The following is a 20,025-nucleotide window of genomic DNA, read 5'->3' as shown; positions in this document are numbered from 1 at the left end:
TATCCCGGACCTTTTTTGGCTGTTCTATTTTTAGATTATGCTCGTGACGTGTCATTTCGAGAAAATCTACATCACATTAAGTTTTCAATGTGCTTTCACTGAGAGCAAAACTAGTTTCCAGTTTGATGTCACACAGCATTTTTTTTGCTTTCAATTTTGATCTTTTAACCGTTAAAACGACCAAAACGATAGAAAATTAAGTAATCGATATATTCGAACAGCACAACATCAAATTGAGTTTTCTTTTTAATCTCACACTCTACTCGGGTAACTTTGTCAGTTTATTGTTAGCAACTCGCTTTCAGGCAGAAAGCAAGTAAAATTGGGACAAAGGATTTACGTGAGTAATAAAATAATGGTGACATATAGGGCAACGGCTCCCTATTTCATCTGAGCTCCTATATCCATCTCATCCCTTCACCTCATGACTTTGAACATGAATAATATTTTACAACCTACCTGAACCAAACTGTGAAATGTTTTAAAATGATTATTAAAGCTATTGTCACACTTTCCTATTGAAAGAAATGGTTTTAAGTTATTCGTTTATCGTTTTTTCATTTAAAATAAACTCACTTTTCAATTTAGGACACATTTTCGTCTCAAGATTTACAGTTCGTCATGTTTCTGATTATCTACTAATCATTTCGTCTCAAAACATGATCACTTTTTCGCACAATTACACTATTATTGAATGCTGGATGACTTCATAATCAGTAATGTTCACTTGCCACTTGTTTAATTAACGATTTAAAACTTCAAAAACCACCCGACAAACAATAAAAGTCTTTAAAAATATGAGATGAAAGTTTTTCACTTAGTTCACTTGATTGCGCTTTGTTTTCATCTCATTTGGTTTCGCAAAGTTGCCAAGTTTTTTCATAATTTTACAAAAAATAAATTGTTTTTCTTCTTCAAATTATTATCAAAAAGTATGTTTTTGGTATCCGTGACATTAGTTTAATTATATTATTGATATTAATATTTCAATAAAACTGTTTCAGCTTCGAATATTACCAGAAAGAACGTGTTAAATACTAATGAAATAACCATTGTGGCAAATCTAGTAGCACTGGTTTCATTCCGCTATACGCCAACATAACGCTGTGAAGTGTGTGTGTGTGTTTCATCGGCTGTGCACAGAGATGCCAGATATTTTAATAAAAAATATGTATTACTTTGCATAGAAAGTCTATATCTGTTCTATCTGTTTTAACTAATAAAATGATGTTAAAAGATAGTTCTTTAGATCTCCGTAAATCACGGACGCGGAAATTTTTTACCAATCATAATAATGTGGAAAAATCCTGGTGGGTACGGTTGTATCGTTTGAGTTGTATATCTGGCAGCCATGCGTATGCGGGTGAGAGTGTGATAGTGGAATATTTTGTTTTGATTGCTGTCGCCATTGCTAATTTATAGGATGAATAAAAGATCAATGATAGGATGGATAAAAATCCTTTGAGATGAAATTAGGAGCAGAGTAGTGAAAACATCATTAGCGTTTTTAGCTGTTTTATAAATATTAGTTGAATTTTCAAAAAATGTGAATCAATTCTCAACGTGGAGCAAGGCGAATGAAGCAGTAATATGAAATAGTTACAGTAATTTTAGTGGCTAAATCGGGGTTTGAAGGCGACGTCCTTACAAATGAGATGAAATAGGGAGCCCTTACCCTAGTTTTTGCACAGTTGCAATTTTTCTATGATTTGGTTTTTCTGGTTTACAAAAACTGAATACTTCAAACGTGTGCTGGGAAGAGAAAACTTTCATTATTAATTTCTTGTCTCCGTGTGGCTCAACATAGTGAAACGATTGTGTTCCAGAAATAGTTTTACATTTTTCGAAACGATTTTTAAGAAATTTCTCTGCTTTTACATAATCTTCCGAGCATTTGTATATGACTTAAATATTGGGTAGAGAAGATGCTTTCCTAGCCCACTCGTACAATTCATTCGCGGTCGAAATTTGACAATCATTGATCATTTGTAAACTTGCGCGATGTGCCATTCTTTTGATAGTTCCTCCAGCACCGTCGCATGATCCTTTTCCATGAGTTGTCGCGTGAAAATTCCACTGTGCAAAACGATGAAAATCATGCTCGTGATGAAAAAAATTCGCAAAATGTTTTACATTTTTGAATTGCTGAGGAGCGCCGTCAGAAAAATAAATGCACTTGCGTAGTATTGTGAAAAATATTGATTAAGAGCTTCGAGGAAAACATACACAGCTATTGCGTCATGTTTCTTGCAATCAGAAATAATTACTAATGTTTTATGATCGATTTTGCTGTTCATTTCATAATAGAAAACAATGGGGAATATAGTCGCTTGATCGTTATGCCAATGATAGCCAGTTGTGGCGTTTTGCGATTTTGCGTGGAATGCCCCATATGCTTTGATTATTGTTTAGAGTTAGCTTTTTGGTGTCGATTATAGAGGTTTTAACACACTCTCTTACCAGCCGCTACCTAATTTTGGGTCAAAACGTACCCAAAATCAACTAAAGTGTATCTCCCCAATTTTGGGTAACGAGTGATGACATCAAAATTTAGGTAGGGTAAGGGCTCCCTATTTCATCTCATTTGTAAGGACGTCGCCTTCAATCCCCGATTTAGCCACTAAAATCACTGTAACTATTTCATATTACTGCTTCATTCGCCTTGCTCCACATTGAGAATAGATTCACATTTCTTGAAAATTCAACTAATATTTATAAATCAGCTAAAAACACTAATGATGTTTTCACTACTCTGCTCCTAATTTCATCTCAATGGATTTTTATCCATCCTATCATTGATCTTTTATTCATCCTATAAATTAGCAATGGCGACAGCAATCAAAACAAAATATGCCACTATTACACTCTCACCCGCATACGCTGCCAGCTGGAAAAATATGGCTGGGCAGACATTCTGGTGACCGACTGCCTCACCGCTGCCAGATATACAACTCAAACGGTACAACCGTACCCACCAGGATTTTTCCACATTATTATTATTGGTAAAAAATTTACTCGTTGAATTATCTAATTAATGGGGCAATGGCTTACGGAGATCTAAAGCACTATCTTTTAACATCATTTTATTAGTGAAAACAGATAGAACAGATATAGACTTTCTAAGCAAAGTAATACATATTTTCTATGAAAATATCTGGCATCTCTGTGCACAGCCGATGAAACACACACACTTCACAGCGTTATGTTGGCGTATAGCGGAATGAAACCAGTGCTACTAGATTTGCCACAATGGTTATTTCATTAGTATTTAACACGTTCTTTCTGGTAATATTCGAAGCTGAAACAGTTTTATTGAAATATTAATATCAATAATATAATTAAACTAATGTCACGGATACCAAAAACATACTTTTTGATGATAATTTGAGGAAGATAAACAATTTTTGTTTTGTAACATTATGAGATAACTTGGCAACTTTGCGAAACCAAATGAGATGAAAACAAAGCGCAATCAAGTGAACGAAGTGAAAAACTTTCATCTCATATTTTTGAAGACTTTTATTGCTTGTCGGGTAATTTTTGAAGTTTTTAATCGTTAACTAAACAAGTGGCAAGTGAACATAACTAATTATGAAGTTATCCAGCATTCAATGGTAGTGTAATTGTGCGAAATAGTGATCATGTTTTGAGACGAATCGATTAGTAGATATTCGGAAACATGACGAACTGTAAATCTTGAGACGAAAATGTGTCCTAAATTGAAAAGTGAGTTTATTTTATATGAAAAAAACGATCACCGAAGAATTTAAAACCATTTCTTTCAATAGGAAAGTGTGACAATAGCTTTTCAATTCATTTTAAAACATTTCACAGTTTGGTTCAGGTACGCTGTAAGATATTATTCATGTTCAAAGTAATGAGGTGAAGGGATGAGATGGAAATAGGAGCTCAGATGAAATAGGGAGCCGTTGCCCTAAATGTAAGTTTAGTACAAGTGTCATGCCATAACAAAGCACGCTACTCATTTTAGTCGATCAACTCAAAGTTTAAGTTGATATCGGCCTAATTTTGAATAGCTTATAGAAGATCCAGACTTTCCCAACCAACTCCTAATCTCTTGTACTTTTCTTTCCCAGTAATGTATAATAACGGTATTCATTCATTGTTACTTCACAAAATCGTATCCGGTCAGTCAGACGATCACAATGCAATTGATGTTTAACTATTCATTACGTGTGAGCAGAGATGTCCATCTCCTCTGTGCGATGAAGAGCAAGCAAAATTTCTCCCCTCGCACTGACAACTTCAACGAGAGCTCTTCTCTTCCACATATATATGGGGGTAGATGGGGTAAAATGCACCCCCTAAGGAAATGTAGCTATATCTTAACTATAGAGAATAACACGGAAGAGTTTCATGCATGACTATCTTCCGTAATCATTATTTCTCAAAATTACGTACAAATACTCGCTGAATACATTGAAAAATACATGAAATATCTTATTTTCTAAAACCCTTAAAAATTGTCTATTGAAATAGATGCGGGGCATGACGCCCGATCGTGGAAAACATGAAAAATATACTTTCTAAATTACGCGAAATGACGATTATCTAAACATAGAGGCAGGATGATCTTAAACAACGGGTAAGCATCCATCAAAACAATGGATTAAAGCTCTTGACAACCACGGGGCAATATGCACCCTCATAAAGCTTCTTCTTTTTCTTGAAAGAAAGCTTTAGACTTTTCGTTGACGAAATATTTGCCAGATGGAAAATTGTTCACTATTATTAATTAAATTGATATCTTATGGATAATTGTAGTAAAAGAATTCTTGAGCATTTTGCCTCACACAATTCTGGTCGTTTTGCCCCCAAAAATCTGAGACAATAAATTTGACGATTTTTCTATAAAACTGTAAATACATCGTCTGTATTAGAACTAATTAGAAACCCGAATGATTGGCAAAGAATTTCACTGGTTACAAAATTAAAATCGTCTTCCTCACCCTAAAAAATTACTATGGAACGAACATTAAAAAATTATTTATAACAGAGACATAACTTGTTTTTTAAAGTTTTCCAGATATGATTGAACCATCGCTACCAAAATTTTATAGTAATCTGTTGTTATGGCGGACTTTCAGTCTCATTAAAATTTCAGTGAAAAAAATTGATAACTTTTGAGAAAAGCAAAAGGTGCATTATGCCCCGGGGGTGCGTTTTACCCCAATCTTCCCCCTACACCACTGTTGTATAAAGTGTGCACGCATCATGAGTGCGTTTGTTTATTTCCTTTTACCTCCTCCACTGAATCGCACCAAAGATCTAGAGCAGAGCTAATAAATTCTCTGAGGTGGATGCAGATACTTTCACAGAGGTGTACACGCCGATGAGCACTCTGGTGTATGGTTTACGTAGAAGAAGCGTGGGACACGCAAAATCAGTAAAATAAAACAATTTATCGTTAAATTTTCGGGAGTAGGTCGGACCAGACCTACTCTCTATTAATTGAAGTTCACTGAAGTGTTCGCTCACCATCACGCGCCTTTGAACACTTGGGTGTATTTAGGCGAGAGCACGTGAGAGCGATTCGTGCGAAGAGAATGTTATTCTCTCGCACCAGCTTCTTTCAACACAAGCACGCACTCAAAGTCTGTCTGTCTGGACACTGAGAAGAAGTGCGCTTTCCTCTTTGTGTGGAGCGTAGCAAATGTATCCGCAGTGTATAATTGAAACCTACGCCCTGGTGTATCACTCTAGTGAAATGCCATCTCTGCGTGTGAGTCATAAGTTCAACCGATATTTGATCTCTTTTGAGGTTAAAATTCAGCCAAATATCGTGGATCCATTTGCAGAACATTCAATAAATTCGTTATCAATGACAGTGTTTTTTCTATCATTTCAGACTGGAGTCTCGTGAACAGCGAATCATTTTGGAAAAAACATTTCTATGGAACAGCCTTCGAACAGTAATCGATTTGAGCCGGCATGATTTGGTTGGCCGCGAGTTAACGTTGAAAACGACTGTTGTGGATGGGAATGGGTGCGAAAAGAATATCTCCGTTATAAGTGGTACGTTTCTAGTTCATGCTCTAGCTATTTGTGTGTAGTATTTGTACAAATATTTGCAATTGAATGCATCAAAATATTGGGATGCGTTAGGAAATCGCAGTGCTTCAGATTAAGAAAGTCACTGCAATCGAATACAGAATAGCCTAGATTTATGTGACGATGTTACACCAGCATGCAGTGGTATCCCCGTGATTTTTATCGAGCCGCATCGGTCTGATCGTCGGACCGATTGAGCACCATTTGCATTAATCGTATCAATCGAAAAACGCATTGACACTTTCCGGCCTGATCCGAGCCCAAGTTAAATTCAACCAACTAACAATTTTGGTGAAACTGAGTTGGGTTTGCACCAAACATCGGAGGTGTGAACACACCCGATATGGGAATCAGGTTCGAAACTGACCCGAATTTTAGTTCAAAGAAAATAGGTTTAAACAAACAGATTGATAGTAGTTACGGCGGAAACTGGATTAGAATCGGCATCAAACGATAACGACAAAGATTTTTTAGATTTTCAATAGATGAATAGTTTTATGAAGTTAGGTACAATTAGAGTTCCTTAAACTAGAAAGACGACAGCTGTTCGATTTAAATGAGAGCTTCTTCCAAACTTGGAGCAAAAGACCTGTCAAGTGCAATGCATATCTAACGAAGCTGCCAACATTCCGGGTTAAATGATTTGAAAGTGGCATAGCAATTGAAGACAGAAGAATTTCGAAAACAGTGCAGTAGAAGGTGATGGTAGTATCAAAGATAAACTCTTGATTATAATCCGATAATTATGTTTAAATAACATCCAGTTACAGTATCGTTCATATTGTAACTGGATGTTATTTGAACAAACAAAAAAACTTTGTCATAGTTACGACGCATGTAGCGATTAGACGCTTGTTGTTTTGTTTCAAATAATGATTGAACTAAAACTGACGGTGAACCGAGTTCATCAAGGGATCTTCTTCAAATGATACATGAAAAATCGAAAAACCAATCTATCTTGAGTTTATTTTTGGTAGTTACAATGAATGCCACGGCAAATTGCAACGGTTTCAAAACTAGTTTGAAAGAGGTATGAAATCTCTTTTGCGATTGACCGCCAATGTGCGCTGTAATCGTGCATTTTAGTACATTGGTATTCAGGTTATTCGCGATACAGGTATTTGTTTTGTAAGGATAACCGATTATTGTTGATGTGTTTGGTATTACGTGTATGAGCAAATAGATTTTTGTTTTCTTATAAAACATTATTGCCTTTCTCTATAGAACTATATAGAATTTTATAGAATTATATAGAATAAAATTCCTCCGGCGAACGACCAAAAAAGTTAAAGCCGGGGTAAAATAAATGGTATGAAAAGATGGTTTAACCGATTTCAACAAACTTGAGTGAACGCACTATCGAAAGTATAATGGTAAAAGTAACGTAACCGACAAAACACATTCTCATCGCTCAATTTTCCCAGAGACGCCTGAGCTGCTTCTAACAAACTTAAGCTTGTTTGAGAGCTAAATCAAGTTTGAAGATTAAATTGCTGTCGCTTTGGGTTCCTAAGATATTATGGCATAGATGACGTAACCGACAAAACGCTTTTTTCCCTCCAGTTAGTTTTTTCGCAGATGACTGAACCGATTTGTATAAAGTAGGACTTTTTTCATAGCTACTTTTTGGTTGTAGATCAAGTTCATAGATGAAATGGCGGTCGTTTCTAGTTTCGGAGATTTAAGGTGAAATGTAGCGGAATGCGAAAATCGCGTTTTTGATCAATTATTCAAAAACTAGACCGATTTTCGAAAAACCAAAAACACTTAAGTTTTCGAAATCAAATTTATCATAACTAAGTATTCTTAGAATTTTGAAATTTTGCTTTGCCGAGCCGTAATTGGTTTTTGAAATGTATAAATGGTTACTGTTCCGTTCCACGGGGATGATTTTAGAACTGAAAAGTAGTGTTTGTAGCAGAATTTCACAAATAATCTGAAAATGCAACTCAAAATTATAAAATATTAGCTAAAACAACCGAAATTTGAAAAAGTTTACATAAATTTTTCCGCATTTTTTTTATTGCTTGCGCGGTGCTGTTTCGTATTGAGGTGGTGTGAGAAATGCACGGTGGACTCGGTGGCATTATATCGTGAGCAAAAATTACATATAAAATAATGACGCGAATTTATTCAGCATTGGGTTTTGTGTTGAATTAAAAACGAGTTGAATACAATAAAATGGGTATTGTAAGAAATCGTTTATTTTCTAAGTAACTATCATTTATAATGCTAATAATGTCCAATTCTGTTGAGTTCAATGCATTGATGTTGCTGAAGCAATAAAGCTTGGCTGTGTAATATCGTATAACAGGTAATATTTTAGATTGCAGCAATTTTTATAGCAAAACTATAACTTCATCATTGACAAGCTACTGAATGAAATGAATACAAGCCAAGTATTATCGTTCATTAACCTGTGATACAAACAATGTGATAAAAATTGAGAGTCAGCTTCGAGCCAGTCAGCATGGAAAACTTATTGGAATTCATTGGTTTTTCAATTATTATGAATACAATGAATCAACGCTTGATTTTCCTTTCAAAATCGATTGAATAATAAGCAACTACGAAATAACTTTATATTCCATTTCGTGCCTCAAACATGTGCTTGAGAAAAGATTCACTAAATAATTTTAACTGCATGGTAAGATGAACTCATGCGAGTCAAATAAATACTTTTACGTAAATTCTATCTCATCGGCGGGAAGGGCCTGGTGAACTACTGGCAAAGATATCGAAAATACTTAATGTTCTCTTGTCTTCAATCGTTCTTTTGAAGAAGAATCCATGCTTGCTACTAAGCTCAGGCATATACATGGTTAGCAAGTTTTCCAATACATATACATATAACCTCATGTTAGTCATTCATAATTACTCATGATTTATAGCTCTAGTGTGAGAGTAATCACTAACAATAACGATTGAATTAGCATATATTCAAAGTGCGGAGGATTCAAAAATCTATTACGTCCAGTCTTTTTTACAAGCCAACATAACGAGAGGTAAGCCCACTGCGCTAAATCACTGAAGAAAGTTCTGGTTTCTATGTGTCTGTTTTCCTTGTTATGCTTTGTGCGACGGTTCGTTCAACTGAAGCGGATGAAATTTTGCGCGCCTTTTATGACGCTACATTTCACCTTAATAATGCAAGTCGTTTTACCTCTAGAATGCATTTTTTTTTATCCTCACAATTTTCTTAGAGCTGGCTAAACCGATTTTTTTTTAGTTCCAGGGATATAATGGTATAAGAGACACATAACCAACAAATCGTTTATTTTGCTCTGCTTGATTTTCTTGAGGATGATTCACCATTATTTATAAAATAATCCTCTTTTTAAAGTTACTTTTATATTGTGGATCCGATTTGAAGAGCATTTCATATATATAACGATATGAGTGACGTAACCGCCATTGCGCACTTTTTTTTCCCTACGCTCAATTTCGGAAATGTATTTGATAATGCGGATTCGGAAATGAGTTCATTTTTGGCATTGGATAGTACTACTGTTACGTTCCAGAGAGCAGGATGGCAAGTTCTAGTGAGGCTCATTGTGAAGGACTGGAATGATCATGACGTCGGTATTCTAGGGATTTTTGGCTCCATTTAATTCCCCATCCACCTTATTAGCCCGATTCAGAATCCTCGAACTGTTTTCTGCTTTTGGATCCTTAAAAGAAGACTCATTTTTTATAGAAATGCCCTGGAGAAGCATTTTGCTTACCTTTCGGAATAGTGGAACTAGATAAAATGAGGCAAAACAAAATAAAATTTTAAAACAAAATCTGCTTCAATCCACCTGGCAATGTAATGATTGATGGAGTAGTAACGTGACAATGAAATAGTAGAATTCAATGGCTACAAAATGCGGAAAGAACAGATCCTGAAAATTTCCTAATTTTGAGTAACTCATAGGCTGTAGATTATACAAAAATGGTATTCAAGAAGAAATTGTGAAAAAAGCGAGAGGGCACTCGAGAATACACTGAAAAGAAAGTAGGATGCAATAAAATAAAAAAATAATTAAAATAGTAAAAAAAACGTATCTTCTATGTCCATTTAGGGGTAAGTTTGTGCTTAGGGCACATAACCGTTTTTACTTTTCTTTACGTTTTGTCTTAGACTCGTCAGTGCAAACCAGTTCAACTTGAACCGCTAAGCAGACGTAAAGTTAATGCTATTTGCAAAACACTTATCTTCTATGTGTTTTCATTATGCAGATTAAATGAAAGTACTGAATAATGCAATTTATATATTGAATAGTTTAACTAAAACTCATTTTTTTCTGTATATCTTCATTTCAGTGCTTTCACCCGATATTGGAGCTTCTCAGGTGTGTATCAAATTTGTTAGAGAACTCTTCGTGCCAAACTTCTTTAGACAATTTTTTCGACACCCAAATTCAATTTCATTTCCTTGTGTCATATTAATGCACAGTGTAGATCCACATACATAAATCATAGACCTCCACAAAAAAAAACACTTGCTTTGGATTTGGATATACTATTCATATCAGTGTAGGAATGTATGGTGGCCAACTTTACAGTTGCATGAAACCAATGGATTCAACGTAAAATATTGATATTTTCTGAATATTTTGGAGAAATAATACAACTTTTGCTTTGGAGTCTACTAAAGCTAGCACAGTTTGCAAAAGAAAATAGTTTAGGAAAAGTTTTACTACTGCTTTCCTTTTCAATATCGAATGTTTTGTTTACCTTTGTTCACAGTACATCATTTTCGTACTCCTGGCAGCATGCGTCGTGGGTGGCTTGGTTTGGTTTGGATGTTTTCTTCAACGCAGAATCAAAACACAACGCGTGGCGCAGAATCGAAGAGAAGTCTATGTTACAACATGGTAAGTTTTTATTTTCGTACCTGTTTTATTAAGAAAGGTTATGTAATCAATGTGAAAATTGACTTTGCAATCATACGAACGACCGGATGTCATACACCATTCGATTCAGTTCAACGAGATCAGCAAATGTCGGGATGTGTGTGTATGTAACATGTTTGGCCACACTGTTTTTTCAAAGATGGCTGAACCGATTTTCATAAGCTTAGATTGAAATGAAAGGTCTCATACAAAGTTTTCAAGCATAGTTCTTATACATATTGAATTTTATTCAAATCCAACTTCTGGTTCCAGAATTCCTTCGAGATGGCTGAATCGATTTTAACAAACTTAGATTCAAATGAAAAGAATTACAGGGCGATCAGAGCAAAAAAAAAATTTCTTAGGAAGTTTTTTTTTTCTTAAATGACCATATGAAGAACTGCAATTTCCAAGGAAATTGTTCGAATATTTCTCTGATTTGTACATCTGGTTAGCAGACGACCGAATAATCTCACTTTAGTTATACCGGTTCCCAGTTTCGGGTACCTGAAGTGCATGAAATAGAGGCCCAATATACCCAAACTGAGATCTTTCCGTTGTCTCGCAGATGGCTGAGCCGATTTTCCAAAGTTTCAAATGAATTTTATCTGGATCTTAGTTCCGGTTCCGGCGATGAGAGCATAAACTTTCAAACCGTCGTTTGAGAGCGACGATGCGATAAACAGAATGAATCTTTTAAATTTTGCTGAACACTGTCTACACTCTTAGAAAAAATTAAATTTACGCTTGACGTAAATTCTAGTATGCCGTAATTTCTTCGGTGATGACACAATATTACTAACATGTAAAAATAAATTTTGCGTCTGTATCGATGTAAGCTTCAGCTAAATTAACCATGAAGTGAATGATATGTATTATCTTCACATGCTTTGAATTGTGAATGTAAGTGAATCGCGAAGCACTTTTGATGTGCATCTATAAAGATGTACTTTTTTTCATCGATAAACTAAAGATAAACTCGAGATGGAGTGGTCAGCAATTTTATATGTAACGACGACCCCTCGATGACATCAGTTCACTCGCAATAGTTTATATTGATGATTGAGCATATCTGAGGCGGATAACTACATAAGTTTTACGATAACTCTTGTTGTAGTACATATGTGGAATGAATGCTTCCAGACTCTGAATACTCGGCTTAGAATTCATATACAGAAAAATATCTCTATAGGCTTTTAAAACGTTGTACCATGTTTGGCACCTTATGTTTATTGCGTATACGTTTTATTTATAAATAATAAACAAGTTATCCATGGAAACCACCATTATCACTGAAACTAAAGACTGAGGGGCCAATCAATATATATTAACGAAACATGCCCAATAATTTTCCCTCTTTCAGTTTTAAATTCTAATATTTCGAAACACATCTCAATACATTTCAAATAGTCGAAATCATCTATTTAACTTGCTTGTGATAATTGAAAACTCAAATGAGAACCGCCACCCTCTATCATTATGATCGGAGAGTTTTTTGTTATACATTCGCACTTGCTCACTACCCACAGTGAAGACAAGGAAGACAATGAAACAGGTAGACTACTTGGCACTACAAACTGAGCAAGCAAAGCTTCAAGTAACTAGGTACGGTTATTTAATTGACGATGAATTCTGGGAGCTTCGTTTACAAAAGTAAAATGAATGAGAAGGGATATGCTGACAGTCAACAGTCATAAAATTCATTTTCAGCAAAAAATATACGATTGAAATGAAGTTTTACCGCACTGGATGCTACACACCTTTGTACAGCTTGTAAGTTTTTAATGCCCGATTAAAAACATTGCGTCAAGTTGAAGTTGATCGATCATAATACTTCAGTAATCTAATTGTAATTGGGAAACCACATTACACCTAAGACTGAGCTAAAATCAAGTTAGTAAATTTACTTTACTCTTGACTAGACATAATTTATCGGGCAGTATATTTTTACGTGGTACTAATTTCACACGAGAAAATAGCACAGCAATTGCACGAGAAAAAGATATACGATCTCTCAAAATAATAATAATGTAATATTTTGTACATTCGTTCTTCATCGAAAAATATTAGACTCGTATATATTTCACTTTGCGATCTTATGGTTGATAAAAATATCGATTTTTTGGAAAACTGGCTATTTTGTTAAAACCTATAACTTGGTAACCACACCGAACCTGAATGTCAATAATTTTTCGGGAAAATGAGTAGATATGATAAAGTTGGAGTTTTGTGATTAAAACCGTCAATTGTATGAGTTTTTAGCGGTTTCCATGGTTTGTTTATAGAGGCCGCTACATTTTTCAAATTTTTGTCTATAAATTTAGTGTCTTTAAATAACACATCAAATAATTAGCGGAGTGAAATTCTTCGTTTTTTAATCGAAATTTTTTATATTGCATTGATAACCATGCTCCTTTAAAAAAAAGCATAACTTTTAAAGGACTTAGCCGATTCCATAAAAATATACGAAAATATAAAAAAAATTGCATTTTTGTGTTTGAAAACGGTAATTGTATAAGTTTTTGAAGGTTTGAATGTTTAATTTCAAGATGAAATTTGGACGATAAATGGAAGACTTGGTATTTTCAAAATCTTATAATCCAAAAACGAAAAAATTCAGTTAACGATTTTTTTATATGTTATGTAAAAAAGACTTAATTTTCTCAACGTTTTGAACACAAAACTCCAACTTTATCATATCTACGCATTTTTCCCGAAAAAACTATTGACATTTTTAGACAATACATACAAATATTTAAAAAATCGATACTAGTTTTCCAAAATATCGAAAAAAACGATATTTTTAACCCACCATAAATGGAAAAAAATGCGAGCCTAAATTCTTCGATAGCGAACGATTGTACCAAATGTTACGAATTTCTGAGAGATCGTATATTTTCGCCTTTCTCATATAGGAATGCTATGCAATCACTGTGAAAATCGAATTTACAACCAAGGCCATGATGGCCGAGTGTTATATACTATTCGATTCAATTCATCGAGATCACAATATGTCTGTGTGTATGGCGGACCCGATTTTCACAAACTCAGATTCAAAAGAAAGGTATTATGGTTCCATAGACTGCTATTGAATGTTATCCCGATCCGACTTTCGGCTCCGGAATTACAGGGTAATATGCACAGAAAAGTGAAAAAAATTGTCACTCACTTTTCACAGAGATGACGTGACTGATTTCTATAAACTTAGTTTCAAACGAAAGGTCCCATAGCTCGCTATTGAATTTTATCTTTATCTGACTTCCGGTTTAGGAATTACAAGGTAATATGTGTATAGTTAAGTGCACTCAATTTTCTCGGAAATTTCTGAACCGGTTTTCACAAACTAAGATGCAAATAAAAGGTCTTGAAACTCTTTAAAAAGTCACCGAAAAGTCTATACAAATCCGAGTTTCGGTTCCGAAATTACAGTTCGATAAGTGAAATGTTTTCAATTTCATTAATAATTTTTTACAAGTGCTGGCGCCAGTTACAAGTCAGTTCAGGTGTGTTAGTTAGTTGACAAATAAACCCACTTTGGGACGGTTCCGAAAGCGCCGATAGTAGTGAAGAAAAACTCCAAAACCGGAGCTCACTTCGATTTCTTAGCAACCGTTAAACCGGTTTTCACAAATCTTGATTCAAATTAAAGTTTTCATTGTCTTAAATTTAACTGTGCAATTTCATCCAGATCCGACTTCCGGTTCCGAAGTTATATGGCGATGAGTGTCAAGTGTTTTCAAGCCTTCGTACAAAATGACGATGCAAAGGCTTGGTATAATATTGCTTTTGTGGAATTTGGCCTTTTTGTTTCAACAGACTTCGCAGCCGATTTATAGCGTACAGAGTCATCCCTCTCAGCAGGCGGCTCTATTTTGTTGGTCGTTGAGCACTTGTTGAACGACACACTGCACGAAATATTCGTTCAGTTTGCTGAAACGATTTGTTGTTGTTTTTTCTCTTTCAAAAATATTGTTAAAATTAGGTTTTACCTTCATATAGAAAAAAGATTTGTTGTTATTCTAAGTGAAGTAGAAGTATCGTACAGGTACGTAGTGTTAGTTTAAAAAAATAAGTGAAAAAAACTTCGGAAATTGTCCAGTAAAACTAGTCCAACGGGGCTCCAACTCCTCATGTTAAAAATGGCTCAACAATGGACCTCTGTCTGCCGGGTTTGTTGAACGAAAAAATGACATTCGGTTCAACGGTCTGTTTCAAAATCGGCAAACGAAGGTCCCGTGTTGGCCTCCCGTTGAACGAATGATTGAACGTTCATTGGACCAATGATCCACGAATCAGGAATCAGAACAAATTGGCTCAAATGGCACGTTCCCCTTGATATTTGGAGATTAGTGCCTTGCCATCAATTTGTTTTTAGCATCATTTTCCCGATATATAAGAGGGAAGGATTGAAAGGAAATGGTAATGGTTGGACTAGGAGAATGGGAAAAATTGACGACACAAAAACACATAAAAGCAGAAGTAAATTCTGCACCCCTAAGGGATGCTGAACAATCTGCTGAGGATCACATTTAGTGGAAGCAGAAGTAAATTCTGAACCTCTACGAGGTCCCGAACAGTCTGCTGTTAATAAAACCTCCAACCCCCGAGAGGATTTAGAGATCTTACAAAAGCGACACCATTCTGCACTCCCGGAAGAATGCAGAACGATTCGCAGTATGTACGAGCAGAAGTAAATTCGGTACCCCCTAAAGGATGCCAAACAATCTGCTAAACCCTATTTAAGGTGAATACAGAAGGGATTCATTCACTCCAGGAAGAACGATGAACCCTTCTGACTATAGCTCCTTACCACATTGGGTGAGAAACGAGAGAATATCCTTCAATTTTAGCTCCGTATACACAGACTCAACCATGTATGGAGAACCAAAAACCCGGATACGTAGCTGCGTCAATGCGGGACAGTTACATATCAGATGATATGAAGTACCATAATCGCATTCACACAAATCACACGAATAATACTCAGCACGTTGAATAGTAGCCATGTGATAATTGAGTTTGCAATGTCCAGTCAGAGCTCTGACCAGAATACTGCAATGAGGCTTGGAGAAATGCAGTAGACACTTTGACAATTTCAGATTTAAATCTGGTAGAAATGCTTTTGTCTGAGCGCAAGTTTGCAAGCTGCGCTAGTAGCTGGCATGTTTGGATGCAGCCCAAGAACGAATCTTGTGCTTTATCCAACGCGTTGAAAGTGGTAAAGCTGGTTCAGGACCAACGAAATAATTCGTTGCACCAGCTCTAGCCAACTCATCAGTTCATTCATTTCCACACGGAACCACCCGCGATCCCATTTCAACCAGAATATTAGTTGATTTTCTGAATTCGATTGGTTAAAATTTGGTACAACTAATCGATTGTTGTTTTAACTAAACTGTCATTTTTGTTTTTCGATTAACAGAAACGATGGTTGAAACAACTAATTTAACTGTTTGAAAAAAAAATGCTGTCAATTAGTGAGGACACATACCTTTCAATTTCAACAAATATTTCAGTTGAAATAACTGGTGTTGTTATTGAAACAAAATTCTGTTAGTTGAAAAGTAAATCGGTTTTATTTGTTTTAGACATTGTAAATAGTTGAATCAATGCGAACAATGTTATTGATTTGCGAAAATTTTAGTCAATTTATATGAGCTTGGGTGCATCAACCGCTGGGAATTGCAATTTTGCGACGGCAATTCAAACGCGCCATTCAATCGCAGCGCGTTCTGTGTGTTTGAAACCCTTCGCTCCTGTTACTTTCATAAATTAAATTCATGTCAAAAAGCGTTTTATTGCTAAAGCATGAACATCATCATCGGTATCAAACAGCTGGAAGTAAAACAGTCTGCTGGAAGTAAATCAATGATCGAATTTGAAGCATAAAATTTTTGCGCATACCTGAAAGATTACGAGATGATCATTCACTAACATTTTCTAATTTGTCACCAAATCTTTTTCATCTTAAACAAGGTTAACTTTATCACAACACCGCTGTAAGATAAACACTTTTTTTTTCATAAATACGTTTATTTCTTAAGGCAGTTTACATAAGTTTTTCTTCGCCGTAGCATCACTTTTACATAACATTCTTATCCTAATTTAATTCTAACATAGTCACAACGTTTTGAATTTATTAAAACATATTCTCTTATAGCTTAAATATCATCTTAGGTAACTCGTCATTAATTATGAAATCTACTCGGAAATATTATTCGAACCAAACGATTAACTTCTATAAATTATAAAATAAGCTGTTATTTTCAGACATTTTGTTGATAATTTCATAAACTGTTTCGAGTTTGTTTGTATCATTACATAATTTTTATTCTAATTTAGCTATTGGTTGAACTCATGGACGCAGCTGGGATCAGAACTAAGTCTTAAAAGGGGCCTTTATTAAATTGAAACTCCAATTTTCTATATGAAATGATAAATAAGTTTCATGTATGAAAGGTCACGACAAGCAAGAATGTCTCGAACTGGGATATTGGATAGTCTACCTTGGGTACGCAAAGAATTTATTAGTTGAGATCTGACATCACGATACTCCACGCATGTCCAAACGACATGATCAATATCCCGATAACCTTCTCCGCAAGCACAATGATTAGTCTCGGAGAGCCCAATTCGAAGGAGATGTGCATCTAACGTGTAGTGATTGGACATGAGTCTGGACATCACACGAATGAAATCCCTACTCACATCCAGTCCCCTGAACCATGCCTTTGTCGATATTTTCGGAATAATTGAGTGCATCCACCGACCCAGATCATCTCTATCCCAAGATGCTTGCCAGCTGGCAAGTGTTCTTTGGCGAGACAAACTATAGAATTCGTTGAAAGCAATCGGTCGCTCATAAATTTCACCCTCAATAGCACCACGTTTGGCTAAATTATCGGCTCTTTCATTGCCTGGAATGGAGCAATGAGCCGGGACCCAGACTATAGTGATTAGATAATTATTATTCAATATGTCGTTCAGACACTGTTTTATTTTACCCAAGAAAAACGGTTCATTTTTGCCAGCAGCGATTGAGCGAATGGCTTCAATTGCACTCAGACTATCTGTGAAGAGGAAATAATGGTTTGGAGATAATGTGACGATTACACTCAAACTATAATGAACTGCTGCTAGCTCTGCTATATAAACAGATGCAGGTTCTTGAAGCCTAAATGAGGCCGAAACATTATTGTTGAACATACCAAACCCTGTCGCTTCTTCAATTCGCGATCCGTCCGTGTAAAACATTTTCTCAGAGTCAATATGCCTGAACTTACTTAAAAATATTTTTGGGATTTCCGTCGAGCGTAGATGATCCGGGATTCCACGCACTTCACGCTGCATGGATGTATCGAAAAATAAAGTTGAGTCAGGGGCACTTAGGATGCTGACACGGATAGGAATATATCTTGAAGGGTTGATTTCCTGTGACATATGGTTAAAATATACTGTCATAAATTTTGTTTGAGATCGAAGCTCGACTAGTCGTTCGAAATTATTAATTACCATGGGATTCAGCACCTCACATCTTATTAGCAGGCGTGATGAAAGCTCCCAAAATCGATCTTTTAATGGAAGAACTCCCGCCAGAACTTCAAGACTCATTGTATGTGTCGAGTGCATGCAGCCTAAGGCAATTCGCAAACAACGGTACTGAATTCGCTCAAGTTTGATAAAATGAGAGTTTGCAGCGGAACGAAAACAAACGCATCCATATTCTATCACTGAAAGTATCGTTGTTTGATACAATTTTATTAGATCTTGCGGATAAGAACCCCACCAAGATCCTGTTATTGTTCGAAGAAAATTTACTCTTTGTTGGCATTTCGTTATCAGATACCTAATGTGTCCTCCCCACGTGCATTTGGAATCGAACCACACCCCGAGGTATTTAAAAGTTAAAACCTGTTGGATCATTCTTCCCATCATATGGAGCTGAAGCTGCGCGGGATCATGCTTTCTTGAGAAGACGACTAACTCTGTTTTCTCCGCAGAGAATTCGATACCATGATGAACAGCCCAAACGGACAAGTTATCTAAGGTATCTTGCAATGGTTTATGCAGATCAATAGCTTTGGGCCCAGTAACTGAAACCACGCCATCATCTGCCAACTGCCTTAGTGTACATGGGGTTACTAGACAGCTGTCAATGTCATTCACGTAAAAATTATAGAGGAGCGGACTGAGGCATGAGCCTTGCGGGAGACCCATGTAGCTAATTCTGAATGTTGCCAAATCGCCATGTGAAAAATACATGCACTTCTCTGACAAAAGGTTGTGCAAATAATTATTTATAACCGCTGGAAGTCCATGTTGGTGGAGCTTGTCTGAAAGAACATCAATGGAAACTGAATCAAATGCTCCTTTAATGTCTAAAAATACAGATGCCATTTGTTGCTTTTGAGCGAAGGCAATTTGGATGTCAGACGAAAGTAATGCAAGGCAATCATTCGTCCCTTTATTTCTACGGAAGCCAAACTGAGTATCTGACAACAAACCGTTCGTCTCGACCCAAGTGTCGAGACGTCGTAGAATAATTTTTTCGAACAATTTTCTGATGCAGGACAACATCGCAATGGGTCTATATGAGTTGTGATTGGAAGCTGGTTTCCCCGGCTTTTGAATGGCGATAACTTTCACTTGTCTCCAGTCAGGCGGAACAATATTTTGCTCAAGAAACTTGTTGAACAATTCCAACAAACGTCTTTTTGCGAGGTCGGGCAGATTCTTCACCAAGTTGAATTCAATTCTGTTCAACCCAGGAGCGTTATTGTTACAAGACAAGAGTGCTATAGAAAATTCCATCATTGAAAATGGGTTATTAATAAAACCATTATTTGGAGGAGATTCCCTTATAATGCTCTGCGTAGGAACAGAATCTGGGCAAACTTTCCTAGCAAAGTCAAATATCCATCGGTTCGAGTATTCATCACTCTCATTGCCCACGTTACGATTCCTCATTCGTCTGGCCGTATTCCAAAGAGTGCTCATTGAGGTTTCTCTTGACAAACCTTCGACAAAATGTCTCCAATAGCTACATTTCTTGGCCCGAAGTATGCTTTTGTACTTG

The 20,025-nt window shown here is 35.9% G+C and overlaps 1 protein-coding gene across 1 annotated transcript in view; it reads left to right on the top strand.

The window, feature by feature from the left end:
- The window catches only part of LOC131429253 (uncharacterized), a 367,830-nt gene that overhangs the window by 255,935 nt on the left and 91,870 nt on the right, over window positions 1–20,025 (top strand). Inside the window, exons 12-14 of the mRNA XM_058593304.1 lie at window positions 5,870–6,036; window positions 10,378–10,406; window positions 10,804–10,931. Of these exons, the coding sequence (XP_058449287.1) occupies window positions 5,870–6,036; window positions 10,378–10,406; window positions 10,804–10,931 (324 nt within the window). The remainder of the gene's footprint in view (window positions 1–5,869; window positions 6,037–10,377; window positions 10,407–10,803; window positions 10,932–20,025) is intronic.

This window comes from Malaya genurostris, chromosome 2 (genome assembly GCF_030247185.1).
Source record: "Malaya genurostris strain Urasoe2022 chromosome 2, Malgen_1.1, whole genome shotgun sequence".
Classification (NCBI taxonomy): Eukaryota; Metazoa; Arthropoda; class Insecta; order Diptera; family Culicidae; genus Malaya; species Malaya genurostris.
This window is presented reverse-complemented; position numbering and strand designations above follow the sequence as displayed.